Here is an 18609-nt window from a genome sequence, read left to right on the forward strand (position 1 = left end):
ATCTGTATTCATTTGCTAAAGGCTGTCAAAGTACCACAGACTGGGTGGCTTAAATTTATTTTTTTTTAATTCTGGAGGCTAGAAGTTCAAGATCGAGGTATTATAGAATTTTCTTCTTAGGCCTCTCTCCTTGGCTTGTAGATGGCTGTCGGCCCCCTGTGCCTTCCCAGGATCTTCCTGTGTATGTCCTAATTTCATATAAGAGCACCAGTCCTATTGGATTAGGGCCCACCCCGGTGACCTTCTTCAACCTTAATTAGCTCATCTAAAAATACAGTCATAGTCTGAGGTACTGAGGGGACATGACTCAACATGAATTCCAGGGACACAATTCCACCCATAACAGTATCTAACAAATGTAATAATTAACCTGTAAAACACTCTACATTCATAGAAGACCATTGATAGAGTGGGGTGGTCGGGAACAACTTGTGTGCACATGGTCATTGACATTACTCGGATGTAGAAATTTTCTAAAAAAATGGTGATTTATTTTGCTTTAACATACAATGGTAAATATATTGGGATCATCAAGTTTTAAAATTTGCTGGTCCTACTTTACACATTGTAACAAACACTAATGTAAGCTCATTAGTTCTTCCATTTGTAGGAAAGGGATCCAATGAACACCTACCAGCAGCTTGGCTAAAAATGGACATTAAAATCAGATACCACATTGTAAATATAAAGTACTTTTCTCCAAATGTGTATAAAAGTTTTGAAACAATTAATCACTGCCTGCTCCACAGGACAATTTGGATTTTAAAAATGTTCCAGACCAGGAATAGCATAACCCTGTGTAACAATACTTATAATAGTTTAAACAATATTTTATCAAAGGCTTTTGCACTTGACATTTGAAAGAAACAGTAGCCAAGGAACTGCATAACCAAAAAATGAAAATTATATAAAATATTTCCACCACTATTTAAATGCCAGATTTAATCAAGCAATAGTAAAAAATATCAAAACAAAAAACATAATAATACAACCTTCTGTTTAAAATAATAGCACTGTTCTGCCTCTTTTCCACTGAATTTTACATATGAACAGACTATATATACTGTTTTTTCAGAGAAATGTCCATTTGGTCTGTCACACAAGTCAGGCTCACACTGAATCCTTTCGCTTCTGAGGATATACAATTCCATGATGTTTCCATATTTCCAACATTCTGGGTCAAGTGAAATGTCTGAAGTATAATACATTTCTCTTTCTCCTTTACACAGTGCAGAGTATACAGGTTTAGGTTATGTAGCTTCACTTTTACTCCAGGTCACTGTCTTTTTCTAAATTCAAGGCGGTATTCAATGGAGTGCAGTAGTTTGGCTTGTCGGAAGGTACAAAGCCGGGCAGACACACACACTTATAGGAACCTTCCGTGTTGATACACTTGGCATTCTTGCAGAGAGACATCCGGTTGTTCAACTCATCACATTCGTTGACATCTGCAATAAGCCAAACCACGCAGGTTAGCAAGCTTCAACATTGCTCCAGGAGGAAATGCAATCTACACCCTACCTTAGGCATCCGGCCTGAACACAGCCTGGCTGTTCTGTGCTCTCCCCCCAGTAAACTGCAGTCTTTCCCATTATTGTCTTTCAATTACATGCAAGAGAAATACTACTTTATAGATCTTAAAAAGGTGATTATCCAGGAGGTTCTAGAATTTCTTTCCCTGTTTGTTATTTAACACAACAGGGACCATTTTGTCAGCTTGACTTTTTATAGTCAAACCTTAAGGAAGCTGGAACAACTATCCTACTTCTAAATTCCTCTCTGCACATGCCGAAGAACTGTTTGTTAGGTTGTCAAGAGAAATAAAGAGAGCCTCTGAGCAGCCTCTCAAAAGGTTTAAGTTACTTTCTTAGATTTCTTTCCACAGGAAAGAAAGGCTCTATGCAGTTGAAACACCTTTAATAACCCAGGTTACCTTTTTTTTTAGACCCACTTCAGATTGGGACTAACAAAATTGAAGTGGGGAAACTACACGACAGAGCAAAACAGCCACAAAAATAGAGGAAAAAAATGCTACAAGTCAAGGGTCATTTAGCAAGGAGGCCAGCAGGCTCAGGAACACATCCTCAATCACACGGTAAGGATAAACATATTTTTACTCTTCTCTTAAAAGTAAGAGGGAAGGCAACGTGAGAGTTATGAAAAGAACTTTCTCTAAAATGGAAGTTGTATTTTCTTTTTCATCTATATTCCCCTCTTGCTGGTGTCAGGTATTCAGGGAAAACATTTGCTGCAGAGTCAAAAGCTCAATTTAAAAGAGTCAAACTAATTACCCCAAACTTTCTGGCCTTTCCTCCATAGGTATGTACCATTTATATGAATTCTTAAATACCAACTTTTTAAAAATTTGTGGTAAAATATATGGAACATAAAATTGACCATTTTAACCACTTTTGAGTGGAGAGTCCAGTGGCATTAAGTACCTTCACATTTTTGTGTAATCGTCACCACTGTCCATCTCCAGAACTTTTCTCATCTTCCCAAACTGAAACTCTGCAAATCTTAAATGTACTAGATTGTCTGAGGTCCAGCCACAGGGCATTCAGGAAAAGAGTAATTTCCCATCAAATACATATGATTCTTACCAACACAGGTCATCTTGGCCATATCCAAGTGATACCCATCAAAGCAATCGCAGGTGTAACCTTCCTGCACCCTGACACAGCGCCCGTTTTCACAGCCGTTGAGGATGCCACATTCTTCAGCCTGCAACTCCTCAAAGCTATTTAAAAAACCTGGAAGGGAAAGGACAGGAGGCAAGTTACAAATTTTCAACCTCTTACACTGTTTTTTATGATCATTAAGGTTATGGTTCATCATACATACATATTTCCCATTCCTTAAAGATAGCATTAAAATTTAAGTGACTATATCTGTACACGATATTAAGCAAACTATTACCAATCTTGTGTAGGTTGTACAGATTAGCCCCACATCTTGAATTCTGTTGTTCTACACTAAAACCACATAAAATGATACAGCAAGTAGGGTATTTTTTTGCCCTTAATTGTTAAAATTTTTTTGTCTAAGATTTTAAATTTCCTGAGTTCTCAGTAGGGTAAATGTCAGAACATCTTTCAGGATAGAACCGATGGAACTCACTATGAGAGTAGACATTTGCTAAGATGCACAGCATTGGAGGCAGTGCTCTTTCATGGGGAGTTCCCAGGAGCGGAGAAAACCCAGGCTGGCTTGCCACGTGAGGTCTGTTTGCTCTGGCTTTGGAATGAGCCTTACAAAAGGGCTCTTGGGGGATCAAAGGATAAAGGCAGTAAAAGGAACTCACAACATCCTGATAAACGAGAAATACATATTTCTGTTTAGAAAACCAAAATTCTTTTAAAGAAACAAAGAAGCTCTTGTTTGGCTCTTTTTTTTTTAGATATCTTTAAACTGATTCGGAGCTAGAGTTTAGTAGTACAAAAACAATGTAGCCAGGCATCAAGAATATTTTCCTCTGTTTCTAGAAAGTTGTAAATCCACGGTGACCCAAACACACTGTTGATGTGGGGGTCTTATCCTCTCCCCCACCTTCTGAAGGCAGCATGTATTTGCTTTTTTTTTTTATAAATTTGTTTTTGGCTGTGTTGGGTCTTCATTGCTGTGCAAGGTTTTCTGTAGTTGCAGCGAGTGTGGGCTACTCTTCGTTGCAGTGTGTGGGCTTCTCATTGCAGTGGCTTCTCTCGTTGCAGAGCACGGGCTCTAGCGCAGGCTTCAGCAGTTGTGGCTCATGGGCTCTAGGGCTCTAGAGCACAGGCTCAGTCATTGTGGCGCACAGGCTTAGTTGCTCCGCAGCATGTGGGATCTTCCTGGACCAGGGCTTGAACCTGTGTCCCCTGCATTCGCAGGCAGATTCTTAACCACTGCACCACCAGGGAAGCCCCACGTATTAGCTTTTAAGGGGAAAAAAAAAAATCAACCTAGGGTCAGAACTCTACATCTGACCTTTGAAGTAATTCTCCAGTTGAACTGCAGGGGGCAGCAAAATATCATTTCTTATGCAGGGCTGTAAGGTCTAACAATGATTATAAAAATTAAGTAATGCATCTAAAAAGGAAAAAAAATACGACTGGGCATCAAGACTGTCAGCAGATCCTGAAGCCAGTTTGAGAAATATTGACAAGAAAGTCAACCTATGGAAATATTTCAAAGTCCAGGTAACACAGTAAAGTCCATTTTAACTAGTAAAATTATGTTTATTATAGAAGTTAAAACATGAAATTAAAATTTGAAACTCCTACACACGCATTAATCAGACTCCCCAAAATACTTCTACAGGACTCTAAAACAACAGCAGTCAGCAAAGGACAGCCCGTGCTCTAAAGTGGGCCTGCTACCTATTTTTATAAATGAAGTTTACTGGAACACAGCCTCACCTATTTGCTAATATCTGTCTGTGGCTGCTTTCCTGATTCCAGAGCACAGTTGAATAGCTACAAAAGAGACTATATAGCCTGCAAAGCCTACAAATTTTACTATCTGGCCATTTATAGAAAAAGTTGATCTCTGCTCTAGAAAATTCCAGTTTTAGAAATACTGCTCTAACTAAAGGTGACACCAGTCATTAGCCCAACTTTCTTCAACAGAGAGGCACAAGATGATGAATAATAAAGGTGGTGTGGTTCAGCCTCTCTTTTACTATCTTACCTCATACGATTTTATGTCTTCAGTAGGGCCAGAGAGCCTTTGATCCTGGTCTAGGAAGGAGGAGCTATTTCTCTGCAACTTGTAAGAAATTTAAAGGCCGTTACATAGTCAAACCTGGGGGGTCTTCGAACTGCATCTGCAACTTCCTATGTTGCTGAACAGGAAATTGACCTGATACCAACATGCTTATTTCTTAACATTTGTAGTGAATTTTAAAAGTTTTAAAGCAATGACAGCTTAAAAAAAAACTACATAAGCCAGAACACTTCACCATTAAAATTCCTGGCATCTGAACTATAATGCATTAGAGGCTGCACACACAAGCCATGGGATTGCGTCAGAGTTACATGTAGATTTACCCTGGTATTTTGGATTTATGGGGCAGGTATTTTCAATTTATGGGGCAGGCAAACTGTACTTTCTTGCAACTTTAATATTTCTTCTCCCTTTTTTTTAAAGTAAATGTTTACTGACCTATAAATATATACACAGAAGTGTAGAAATCATAAGGGCACAGGCTTATAGCTGTCAATGTATTTAAGCACATTTCTTGAAGTAGTGCATGATTATTTGTGGTTGATTAAAGAAAACCTAAGGCAGGGGTCCCCAACCCCTGGGCTACAGACCGGTACTGGTCCATGGCCTGTTAGGAACTGGGCCGCACAGCAGGAGGTGAGCAGTGGGCAAGTGAGTGGCGCTTCATCTGCCGCTCCCCATTGCTCGCATTACTGCCTGAGCTCCACCTCCTGTTAGCATTATGGTGAGGTGTATAATTATTTCATTATATATTACAATGTAATAATGTGCACAATGAATGTAATGAGCTTGAATCATCCTGCAACCACGCCCCCCCCCCACATCTGTGGAAAAATTGTCTTCCACAAAACCGGTCCCTGGTGCCAAAAAGGTTGGGGACCACTGATCTAAGGTGTTAGGATAGTGGTTACCCTGAGGGGGTGGGAGGGTGGCTGGGAAAAGGGGAACCAGGGGTCCTTCTGGATGCTGGCAATGCTCTAGATCCACTCAGGTCTAGAAGACCCAACCCAGCTGATTTAATAGAATGCTGTTTTCACGTAAATTTTAAAGCAGTTTTAATTTGGCTGAAGGATCAATATACTGCATACTTTAAAAAACAAAAGGAGGGAAGGGAAAGGAGGAAAACACTCTTTGGCTCAGAACTGAAGTAGCTCCAGAGGCAGCCACAAAGCTTGTGTTGCTCCTCAGGACCCAGGTCACAGCTAGTTTGCTTTGTGCACAGGTGAAAGGTCCCAAAGAAAGAAGAGCATTGCTGTATTTTATAATTTCAGCAGTGTCCCCGAAGTCCTAACCCCAACTACCTGGTCTGCAGGGATTCTGTCTTGAAAATCTGGAGCAGCTTCACTTGCTGCAATGAGGCCCCCTATGTAGGATGTGGAACAGGCACCTGGACGCCACTGCTCTAGTCCCATTCTTGAAGGCAGACAACCCATTATCTACTGATATTTCAATTTGTACCATCCCATTTTTCAGACTTCACATAATTAGTCTGTATGTGAAAGCTCTGGTCTCTCCCACAGACATATTTAGCTTATGTGGCTTCATATCCGGGACACTCTGGTTGTACATTTAGGCATTTACTTTCTAAATGGGAACAGGATTCACACATACACACTCCACCTCCCATTTGAAAAGTCTGCTCACAAATCCAGGAAAAGCATCACACATCCTTTCTTACTTAATAAACCCCCTCACAAGTGAATTCTAAAGATTAATCTCTGACCAGGAGAGCAATCGTTTTATCTCCCATTCTAAGAGAATGGACTTGAGGACATGGGGAGGGGGAAGGGTAAACTGGGATGAAATGAGAGAGAGGCATTGACATATATACACTACCAAATGTAAGTAGATAGCTAGTGGGAAGCAGCTGCATAGCACAGGGTGATCAGCTCAGTGCTATGTGACCACCTAGAGAGGTGGGATAGGGAGGGTGGGAGGGAGACCAAGAGGGAAGGGGATATTGGGATATATGTATACGTATAGCTGATTCACTTTGTTATACAGCAGAAACTAACACAACAACATTGTAAAGCAACTACAATAAAGATGTTAAAAAAAATCAACTCAGTACAGTTAATATTTACCATTTCCTTGTATGAAAAAAGACTGCAATATAATAACCAAGCTATCAAGAAAACTGACCCTTAAACTAGGCCACCACTTCATGGGTAAAAAAATGATTTTGTCATGGAAGTTATAACAAATAACATTTTCTTTAAAGAAAATAAACATCCCAAAGCAATCTACAGATTCAATGCAATCCCTATCAAATTACCAATGGCATTTTTTGCAGAACTAGAACAAAAAATCTGAAAATTTATATGGAGACACAAAAGACCCCGAATAGCCAAAGCAGTCTTGAGGGAAAAAAGCAGAGCTGGAGGAATCAGAGTCCCTGACTTTGTACTATACTACAAAGCTACAGTAATCAGGACAATATGGTACTGGCTCAAAAACAGAAATATAGATTAATGGAACAAGATAGAAAGCCCAGAGATAAACCCACACACCTGTGGTCAGCTAATCTATGACAAAGGAGGCAAGGATATACAAGACAGTCTCTTCAATAAGTGGTGCTGGGAAAACTGGACAGCTACATGTAAAAGAATGAAATGAGAACACTCCCTAACACCATACACAAAAATAAACTCAAAATGGATTCGAGACCTAAATGTAAGACCAGATGCTATAAAACTCTTAGAGGAAATCATAGGAAGAACACTCTTTGACATAAATCACAGCAAGATATTTTTTGATCCACCTCCTAGAGCAATGGAAATAAAAACAAAAATAAACAAATGGGACCTAATGAAACTTCAAAGCTTTTACACAGCAAAGGAAACCATAAACAAGACGAAAAGACAGCCCTCAGAATGGGATAAAATATTTGCAAACGAAGCAACGGACAAAGGATTAATCTCCAAAATATATAAACAGCTAATGCAGCTCAATATTAAAAAAAAAAACAACCCAATCCAAAAACGGGCAGAAGAGCTAAATAGACATTTCTCCAAAGACACACAGATGGCCAAGAAGCACATGAAAAGCAGCTCAACATCACTAATTGAGAAATGCAAATCAAAACTACAATGAGGTATCACCTCACACCAGTTAGAATGGACATCATCAGAAAATCTACAAACAACAAATGCTAGAGAGGGTGTGGAGAAAAGGGAACCCTCTTGCACTGTTAGTGGGAATGTAAATTGATACAGCCACTATGGAGAACAGTATGGAGGTTCCTTAAAAAGCTAAAAATAGAATTCCCATATGATCCAGCAATCCCACTACTGGACATATACCCAGAGAAAACCATAATTCAAAAAGACACATGCACCCCAATGTTCACTGCAGCACTATTTACAATAGCCAGGTCATGGAAGCAACCTAAATGCCCATCGACAGACAAATGGATAAAGAAGATGTGGTACATATATACAATGGAATATTACTCAGCTATAAAAAGGAACGAAATTGGGTCATTTGTTGAGACGTGGATGGATCTAGAGACTCTCATACAGAGTAAAGTAAGTCAGAAAGAGAAAAATATCATATATTAACGTATATATTTGGATCCTAGAAAAATGGTACAGATGAACTGGTTTGCAGGGCAGAAATAGAGACACAGATGTAGAGAACAAATGTATGGACACCAAGGGGGGAAAGTGGTGGGGGGGCGGGTTGGGGTGGTGGTGTGATGCATGGGAGATTGGGATTGACATGTATACCCTGATGTGTGTAAAACTGATGACTAATAAGAACCTGCTGTATAAAAAAATAAATAGGGCTTCCCTGGTGGCACAGTGGGTGGGAATCTGCCTGCCAATGCAGGGGACACGGGTTCGATCCCTGGCCCGGGAAGATTCCCACATGCCGCGGAGCCACTAAGCCCATGTGCCACGACTACTGAGCCTGCGCTCTAGAGCCTGTGCTCTGCAGCAGGAGAGGCCACAAGAATGAGAAGCCCGCGCACCACTCGCTGCAACTAGAGAAAGCCTGTGCACAGAACAAAGACCCAACACAGCCCAAAATAAAAACAAATAAATTTATAAAAATAAATAAAAACTCAAAAAATAAATAAATAAAAGAAAATAAACGTAATAGCATTCCCACCAGTGAGACTCATAATCTGATCCGGTGGTTCTCAAACTTGAGTGTACGTAGGGCTTACTCAGAGGGCTGGTAAAGCCGATTGGTGGGTCTCACCCCGGTATCTGATTCAGCAGGCCTACAGCATAGCTCGCAAATTTGCATTTCTTACAAGTTCTCAGGGACTACATTTTGAGAACCACTGACTAAACTTCAGAACCACAATTTAGTTCCAAAGTAACTAAAAAGGTTGCTTACGGTCCTGAATGAAGTAGGGATCAGCTTCGGGAGCGTACTGTTCACTGAAGTCGACCAAGGCATCCTGTCCATATGGCTGCCGGCGTCCCGTGACGGGGATGTTACACAGCTGGGCATAGTCATCTAAGAAGGAAATGACAATGAACGTGACACACCATCGCTGTTTGCTCGCACCTGGATGCACCCAGTCACCACGTGCCCCATCTCCCACACACACCCCTGATCCTGAAACATCTCAATATTCCTTATGGGTGCTCTATTCATCCACATACAATTCATGCTGTACAGCATAATTAAGATTCTGAACAGCAGACCCAACACAGTAGCTGAACAGTTGGTAGAATGTATCCCAGGAGAGTAAAGGACTGAAAACATGAGCCATCGGAGAGTGCTGCAAGCCTTTTGGAAGAATGGCTTTATCTGAACCCATCAGGTGTTTTCATCAAAACATTTAAAGTGTATAGAGTAGTCATTCATACAGAGATAAACTTTTCCACTCAATAGAGAAAAAAGTGCATCTCTGGTGATCCAAAAATGAGACACAACCAAATGAAGATGCAACTAAGTACCATTTGAATTTAGTCCCTACTATTATACTTCTCTACTCAAGACCTGGTCCCTTATGAATAACATTATAGCAGTGATGATTATCTCATCATAACAGTAATAGTGACGTAATGGTACTAGTAACAATAGCTAAGAGTTGTATAATGTTTGCTCTGTGCCAGATACTGTTTTAAGCACTTAATACACATTATTCAGTAAAATATTTACACCACCCTATGAAAAGCTACTATTATCTCCATTTTACCAATGGGAAGTAGAAGCATGGAGTGGCTAAACGACAACTGGTATGAGGCAGCACCATACTTGAACTCAATCATGCGGCTGAAGGGGGGTACACTTAACATTCTTCCTCTCCTACATCTACCTTAGCTCCTTTGTAATTCTTGTCTTTGCCTCTTCTGCACCTTAGCTAAATTCATCTGCAGTTACCACTTCTTGAGGCCACATTCCCATTCCCATGGCCATCTGACTTAACTCCCCCTTTAGTCCTCCTCACAGGACCCACCTATAGCACATGGGATCTTGGTTCTCCACATGTTCGGGGATGATTGTGCTTTCAGTGCATTTCATGGCCTCGGGCTCTTAGCCGTACTTTGGAGCAGAGTTATTTAGAAGGTCTAGAGAGGAAAGCTTTAGAAGAGATATCTTCATGCTCTGAATGCACATTTTATAGAAAATATACTGCCTGAGGATTCATCTAGCAGTTGGTGAAAATTCTGGGGCTACCTAGACTTCAACATCTCTGCCGGAACTGAGAGCTGCAGGTCAGCCAGCCCCAGGACTGGCTGGACACTCAGGGCAGCCACACCAGGCAGCAGCCACACTTGCCTGGACCACAGATTGAAGGAGTTTTCCTCTATTTTAGTTCCTTCTGTAACAAAACTAAAGAAAAGCACTGAGGCAAGCGTGTGAACTCTCAAGGCTTTCTTCCATCACCTTCCTCTTAAAGGAGTCAAAGGTGTGTGTGAGGTATGTGTGTTTCTGCGCATGCATGCACGTGCACACACCCGCACATTCTCCCCGAAAGTGCAAAACGGGAGCGTAAAAGCAGAAAAGACCCTGAACCCCTAGACAGGGTAGGATCATGGTTGCCCCTTCCTAAAATTCTTCTTGTGGGAAGCATTCCAGGAATGGCGCACACCCCCATCCCAGACATCGCCGAGCACTTCCTCACGAAACCACTTCATGAGAAATATTAATTTCATTAAGGAAATAGCTAAACCTGGAAAAAGACCGTTGACTCACAAAAACAAAGCTTCAAACAAAGAGAACACAAATGGTTGTCAGTTCTGCTTCAGGTTTGAAAGCGAAGAATTAAGGATTTCCCTGCAAAGGCAAGATCGCAGAAATGTTTACAAGTTTCACACACTGAGGTCATTTTCTCTCATGACTTTTTTTTTTTTTGGCGGTACGCGGGCCTCTCACTGTTGTGGCTCTCCCGTTGTGGAGCACAGGCTCCGGACGCGCAGGCTCAGCGGCCATGCCTCACGGGCCCAGCCGCTCCGCGGCATGTGGGATCTTCCCGGACCGGGGCACGAACCCGTGTCCCCTGCATCGGCAGGCGGACTCTCAACCACTGCGCCACCAGGGAAGCCCTCTCATGACTTTTTATATATATTTGTTGTACATCTGAAAGGGAGACAACATTTTGTATCCAGGCAACAGTTGTGATCAAGAGTGGATATTAAAAAAAATTAATTCATGCTCTTATTTTGCAAACCTAAGTCCAGAGGTGGCTGAGCAGCATACGCTCCTCTTCAGCGTCTCGCTCTCAAGTCCCGGGCCCATGGCTTTTCCCCAGACCATGCCTCTTCCACCAAGAAATGACCTGGTCTCCACCCTCCAAGCTCTCACCGTCTAACATCACAAAAGGAAGGGATCAAATGGGAGAGGAGTGGAGGAGGAATGGACTTCTGTTCCTGTGTGATGTTTAGGGACAGCTTCCTAGAAAAGGAACACTTGACCTGAAACTAAGTAGATGAGAAGGATTTACTTAATAGAAGATATTTGGGATTCTAAAAAGAGTTTACCCAAAGGCATCACAAAAGCAAACTGTAAGCTGTGTTTGGGGACTACCAAGTAGTTCCTAAGAAAGGCTTTGGACATGACCCAGGCCGTAAAGGGAAGCAGAGGAGAGTAGTGGGCGGGGGACCCTCTGCGGTTTGCTGCATCTTCCTTCCCCTCCCTTCATCCCTGGACATGCATTTTTCTCAAGTTTCTAGAGCTTAATGTCCTTTGCTGCTTCACTTTATCTAACACGTTACCAATCCAAACTTCAAGATTTTTGGTCAGTTATCAAAACATCATTTCTATATTAAATGTACTACTCTCTTTTGTATTTGAAGATGTGCTACAGTCCCATCAACACCAGGACATGCATTTTGAGTTATTTTTCTGGGAGCATGATGGGTCTATCCTAATCCATCCATGCTGCCTCTCCCATTGCACACATCTGCTCTCATTCTTGGCCAGGGTCACGGGTGAAATGAGCACGGGATAATGAAAAGAACATGGGCTTCGGAGGCAGAAGCCGGGGCTCAAGTCCTGGCTGTACCACTTACTTTCCAGCTTAGCAACTGTGGGCAAGCCTCAGTTTTCACATCTGTCACATGGGGATAATTCCTGTTTGCCTCTCTGTCACTGGTGTATTAAAAAATGAGATGATGTTATGGAACTGTTCATAAATTTTGAAGCACCAAGAAAATGGAGGTTACATTTTTTTTAAGGTAAAATCACTCATGTCCCTGCTGAACACCTGGCAATAAATGAGGATTTGCAAAGACGGTATCAGAATGATTGATATAACATAGTGTTAGCAAAACTTTAAACGTAGTTGTCAATGGGCAAAGACCTGTACAATAAATTAAGAGCAATGAAAGCACAGTCTCCAGATGTTTTTAGATATTGTTTCAAGATCTGAAATTTTTAAATAGATGGAGGAAAACTCCAACTCAGTAAACAGAGAAAGATGTCTTCATCTCAAAAATTATTGACTGCCTGGGCAAATTTAATCACTTGATCAGACAGTGATAAGGTATCAGCAACAACACATTATAACACTAGATCAACAAAACTCAAAATACAGGGGGAAAAAACTGATGTTCAGCAGTTGTTAGTATATGCTCGACCCCTTTAGAAATGCCTTGAGTAGCCAGTAGGTTTCTCATCATCTTTTAAGGCAACAACTGGAATATCGTGGAGTTTTCTAGTGAATCCTGGGTAAGGCGTCTCCTCCAGGATCTGGGCACATGCACCTTTCTAACATGTGCTGGATCTCTGAGCCACACCAGAGCTCACTGAGCTTGGCGGCACTTGGCCTCGGTTATCCCTAGGGCTGGGTCACGGCTATAGTCCAGCTGGGGAGGCAGTGAGTTGTGGTTGGCTGAGGCTGTGGAGCTGGGAATAGCAGATCCCTGAACTGTTGCCACAGCTCCCGATGGCGGCCCATGAGAATCTCTTGGCTGCCACTTCATCCAGCTCAACATGTCGAGATGAACACATTTTTTGTCCCTAGAGTTTCTTTCCTTCTGCAAGACACTCCTTAAGCAAGTTGACAACAATTAAGCACCTGGTTGTCTGGGGCTTGGTGCAAAGGAAGAGCTCTGCTTAGCAGGGCTTGTACTTTGTGAGGCAAATGCCATTTCTGGGACACAATGTGTCCGTCCAGGATCTAGCCAAATATGAATGTGAAATGAATAGGAAGTAGAAATATTCACACCTCAAAGTCCCCCCACTCATTGCACTCCTCACCTCTGCAGGCACAAATGCTAAGCTCTTGATCAAAGCTATGAAAGACACACATGGGATGGTGTGGGCTGCCATCACTTACGTGGTCTAAACAAGATCCAGGCCATGGATCACGCTCAGTTCCCTGCCATGGCAGATTCACATGACAGATGGTACTGCTTTGATTTTAACACTAAATTGAAAAAAAAGTTTAAAAATTGCCCCCCTGGAGCCAAGAGGTCTGGGGCCCCCGCTGTCAGCAGCAATGGGAAGCACATTATCATATCCTGGCAGGAAATCTCCTTCCTTATGACAGACACATCTGTAGGGCTGGTCTGGACAGTCGCACATCACAATGCCAATCAGGCATGTGAGGAAACTGGGAGGTGAAGTCTGACTGAGGCAGATTAAATTCAGCTGCTTTTAGAAATGATGAAGAGGCTGCATTTTGTTCTCCACACATCAGGGATGAAAACCTAGTGCTCTAAAGTTTGAAGTGCATGATTTTCAAAAAAAGGAGAAGGACCAATTCATATGCATAAGGAAAAATGGGTCATATTTTACTGAAACTTCTAGATCAGGTGTTTTTCCTACAGGCCTCCACATGTACTATTAATTGATGATGGTGTTTGGAAAACATACACACCAGGAAACGGAGGAAGGAGACAGGGAGAATGGAACGAATATTTACCTGAGCGCATGCTGAGCCAGTAGTATAATTGGCACTTTTCTTTGAAATTAGCAAAAGCTATGGAATTAGAAAAACGTTGACCATTTACAGAACATACCGTCCAGTACTGATGACAGAAGAAGGAACGTAAGAGAGAGGATTCTACTGCTGATGCCACACCCTGTGGAACTGGACATGTGTTTAGGTGTCTGTCTGCTTATGCTTATTCTCAGAGAGTACACTCTTATCCACAGTGCCTGGTGAGCAGCTAGTAAACCTGCTTTCCTGATGTTAAAACTTGCTGAGTGGTGAGAGAAAATCAGGTATCCGAAAAAGCAGCAGTCCCCAACCTCTGTGGCACCAGGGACAGGTTTCGTGGAAGACAATTTTTCCACGGACTGGGGGGAGGTTCAGGTGGTGATGCGAGCGATGGGGAGCGGCAGATGAAGCTTCGCTCGCTCATCCGCCGCTCGCCTCCTGCTGTGCGGCCCGGTACCAGTCCGCGGCCTGGGGGTTGGGGACCCCTGCTAAAAAGAGAAGCACCCAGAGTCAAAAGCCCGGGGTTCTAGTCCTACTGCTTCCTATTCTTCGGACTAGATACCTTCCTTTGAGCTGTGTCTATTGCACAGGATTATGGTACTGTGCCTTAGCAGCATTAAAGGCAGTGCATTGCTCCATTCAGTGATTGACTCACTCATCCAACCAGAGGCTGAGAATATTACAGGCAGTGTGGAGTTTGGGAGAGAGAGAGAGGAAGGATAAAACGACCGTACACTGACATGTGCAATAGTGCTTGAAGAAGAGGTAATGCCTAGAGTCAGCCAGGAAGAGCTGGGGAAGCCTTCACTTTGGAGATGAGCATCTACAGGAAGGGGGTCAGCCAGGTGAAGCAGAGGAGGGAAGGTAACTCAGAGTCATAGGCATATATAATAGATCAGAAAGTCTTAGGGAAATGAAAGGACCACATAAACGCTGCCTACTACCGATCCCTGCTAAAGAACAATCGAAAAAAGGAAAGTTGGCGAACATGCACTATTAAGCTCCTGTGTGCTAGGCGCTGTGTACCTTTGCACACACTTTTCCCTTTAAATCTCAGAATCCTATGAAATAACTGTAATTAGCTCCTTTTGTTTCCGATAAGGAAGCTAAGATTTATAGCATAACTGTCCTAGCTTAGTTGAAGGATTGACTCTGTTGGTCTATCTGCAAAACCATGCTCTTTCAATTCCACAGCTGCCCTTCTGAAACCCTTAGAAGAAAATTATTAAATACATTCCCTAGACTGTAAGTATCAGGTAAGTACTTAGTTCAGCAATAAGCATTTCTGACTAAAATTCCAGGGAGAGTAATAACCGTGAATGCTGGTGAGCTCAGCCCCACCAGGGTCAGCTTTATCATTAGCAGGATTTATATTTATTGAATTTGCTCAATTTATTAGGTGGAAGAGATCAAATTGCTTAATGTTCAATTAAATTGTACTTGTCGAGGAGAGGGAAGTAATGAAGTCTAGTCTCGGCAGGGTCTACATTCTGTGGGACGCCTGTAAATGTTAATGCTCTAAGGAAACTCACAGGCTGTAGACCAATCAAGTTCCCTCACCCCCAACCTTCACCTAATGCTGCCCCTTCCAAGTTCAGTCACTCCCAGCATCTTCCATCACACTGCTGTTTACGTAGCCAGACTATAACTGGAGAGAGAGATTTGTTGGGTGTGAATGCCAAAACAATGGAGGTTCCATTTAGAAATCCATTTCTAAAACCTGGATTCAAAATTTATAGACTTGTAACAGCATTAAATTATGCCACGCATAAAAACCTTAAAATAATGATTGATAACATGAATTTCTCAGGAAGGACTGCATGAAAGGTTTCCTCTATTTCTAAGTAAACAGGGCTTTAGAAATAAAACATTAAGTCTTGCATTCAGCCAATCTCAGAGGAAATTAGGAATGAAGTAACTTCTAATATTCGATAAGAGACAAGACTGGACAATGCAATGAACAGGCAAATACGAGGAAAGTTCAACATGTTAATTTTCTAAGCTGACCTACTTCATATTTTTCCAACTGGAAGGACAGATAAACTGTTTCATTTCCTGCTTTCCTACTCATTAAGTACTACTCTGAAGTGACAATCTGAGAAGTCAACAATTAGATAAAATAAATATTATATGGAAGGAATACATTTTGTTTTTTCTGTTTTTTGCATTAATCAAGTAAGAATTACTTGAAAATTTGAGCCACACATGTGCTTAAGATTAAAGAGGATGTTGTACAACATACGGAATATACTAAATGCCACTGAATTATTCACTATAAAATGCTTAACTTTGTCATGTGAATTTAATCCCAATTAAAAAACAAGTCAAGTCAAGAGAAACAAAAAAATGTATTCTTTAAAGTCTGGTATTCATCTAACCTTTCTACTTTTAATTGGTAAAATGAGAAAACAAGACTAGTTGATCTTTAAGGTCCTTTCTAGCTTACATATTCTACAATTCTAAGCAGACATTTTTACTATTAGGCTGCAAAATATTGGGAAGACAATCTGTCACTGAAACTTGTGGGCTATAATATGAGATAATCACCACCAGATGGCGCTATTGTCTTCAGGTGATGCTCACACGGGTGTTTCCAGACGACTGACAATCATGGAATTGAATGCACTGTAAGTAATCATGGACAGTCTAACCTCATTCATTTTCCTGCTGAGGAAACGGAGGTCCAGAGAAATTTAATGATATTCAAAGGTCAAGTCAGGTTAAAATTTCAAAATATTGTTTTCTTTTAATAAAACTAAATTATTAAAATCTAAGGGTAAAAGTAATTGTATCTTAAGTTTTGAAGCTGTTCAAAACTCTCTTGATGAATATTCAGAAGTATAGACCTCAAGGTTATGAAATAAAGATGTACTACTGGATCGTCATTTGAAAAGCAAGTTCTAGGTAATTAATGCAACATTAAAGTACTGCTAAACATAATTAATAGATTATTCATAAATATGTATCCCATTTAATTATAGGAAATAAGCTAAAGCTGCAAAGCAAAACTGAACTGTTTTAAGATCTGTAACTCTGTTTTATGATTTGCTCATATATTGCTATTTATCTTAATCTGAAGTAACTCCCTTCTTACCTTCCCCTCCGGATCTATTCAGAATCAGATACAGTCCTAGTAACTCTTCCCTCTGGCAATGATTTATTTGGCTACCTTGGTAGGCACTGAAAGATTATGATGTGAATGGTAACTTCTAGGGTTGAACAGTGCACAACCAACACAACTGTTCATAACAGCTCTGCTTGCCACTGAGACTTGAAGCTCAGAAGGAAGCATAAAAGAAGGCCTTGTTGTGCCTGGAAGCCTTCCAATGAGCTAATCTTTTGTAATTTGCTTCTTAAGACACTGGCTACTGATGTTGAGCAAAATAATTATCATCCTAGTTTCTGCTCCTTGCAGATTTATGCCAACATGCTTCCTAAGCACTTCCTAGATGCTTTCCTCACAGTCATAAGAGGTACAATCTGTCTGCTGCATGAAGGGAGAGGAGATAAAATTTCCCTCACCCTTCCTCTGCCAGGCATGCCTGCTCTAGCCATGAGGTCAGCATATAAAAGACATGGGCAGCCAGGGGCTTTTCTCCAGCCATAGTTGTCTTACAAAGTCAATTAGGAAAAGGTCAAAATAAATACAACATTATTTGATTTCAAAACCTCAAACACAGAACAGGGCTTTAAGCAATTACATACAGTGATATTTTTCATAGTCCCACTCAGCACAGTTCATTTTCTTAGAGTACATTTCAACTATCAATGAAGAGAAAAAAATCCTATCAGCAAAATTTCTTTAAAATACATGAAAGTAAAATTTCCACTAAAAAGAAAATCAACAACAAAAAGGCATTTCTAGAAAATCGAATGCCTATTCATAATGTCTGATTTCAAGGTAGAAAGTTTAAACTGCTAAAAATTTGACTGCTTGTTAAGTGAAAAATAAAAGTGCTGCTTTTTGTGATCTGATGGTTCATTTTACATGCATATCTTAATTTCTCTACTTTGGCTTTAAATTAGAAAGATTCTAATAGATAGGTATGATTATAATAATAATGCAAGTTATTCTCCAGTCAGAATATTTTCAATAACAGAGCATGGCCAAATGCCTTCTTAGCACTTCAATGTAGTATAGCTATTAAGAAAATAAGCCTTGAATAAAATTGATACCCCAACCTCGAATAGCCAAAGCAATCTTGAGAAAGAAAAACAGAGCTGGAGGAATCAGGCTCCCTGACTTCAGACTATACCACAAAGCTACAGTAATCAAGACAGTATGGTACTGGCACAAAAACAGAAATATAGATCAATGCAACAGGATAGAAAGCCCAGAGATAAACCCACGCACATATGGTCACCATATCTTTGATAAAGCAGGCAGGAATGTACAGTGGAGAAAGGACAGCCTCTTCAATAAGTGGCGCTGGGAAAACTGGACAGCTACATGTAAAAGTATGAGATTAGATCACTCCCTAACACCATACACAAAAATAAGCTCAAAATGGATTAAAGACCTAAATGTAAGGCCAGAAACTATCAAACTCTTAGAGGAA

General features: G+C 41.0%; 1 protein-coding gene across 13 annotated transcripts in view; it reads right to left on the reverse strand.

Moving 5' to 3' along the window:
- Nucleotides 1-465: 465 nt before the first annotated feature.
- The window catches only part of LTBP1 (latent transforming growth factor beta binding protein 1), a 424584-nt gene continuing 406440 nt past the window's right edge, over nt 466-18609 (reverse strand). For all 13 annotated transcript variants that reach the window (XM_030857973.3, XM_030857970.3, XM_030857967.3 and 10 more), the window contains 3 exons: nt 9049-9171; nt 2604-2753; nt 466-1448 (listed from right to left, as the gene is read on the reverse strand). In XM_030857973.3, the coding sequence (XP_030713833.1) occupies nt 1267-1448; nt 2604-2753; nt 9049-9171 (455 nt within the window). In that variant the 3' untranslated portion in view covers nt 466-1266. The remainder of the gene's footprint in view (nt 1449-2603; nt 2754-9048; nt 9172-18609) is intronic.

Source organism: Globicephala melas, chromosome 12, assembly GCF_963455315.2.
Source record: "Globicephala melas chromosome 12, mGloMel1.2, whole genome shotgun sequence".
Lineage (NCBI taxonomy): Eukaryota > Metazoa > Chordata > Mammalia > Artiodactyla > Delphinidae > Globicephala > Globicephala melas.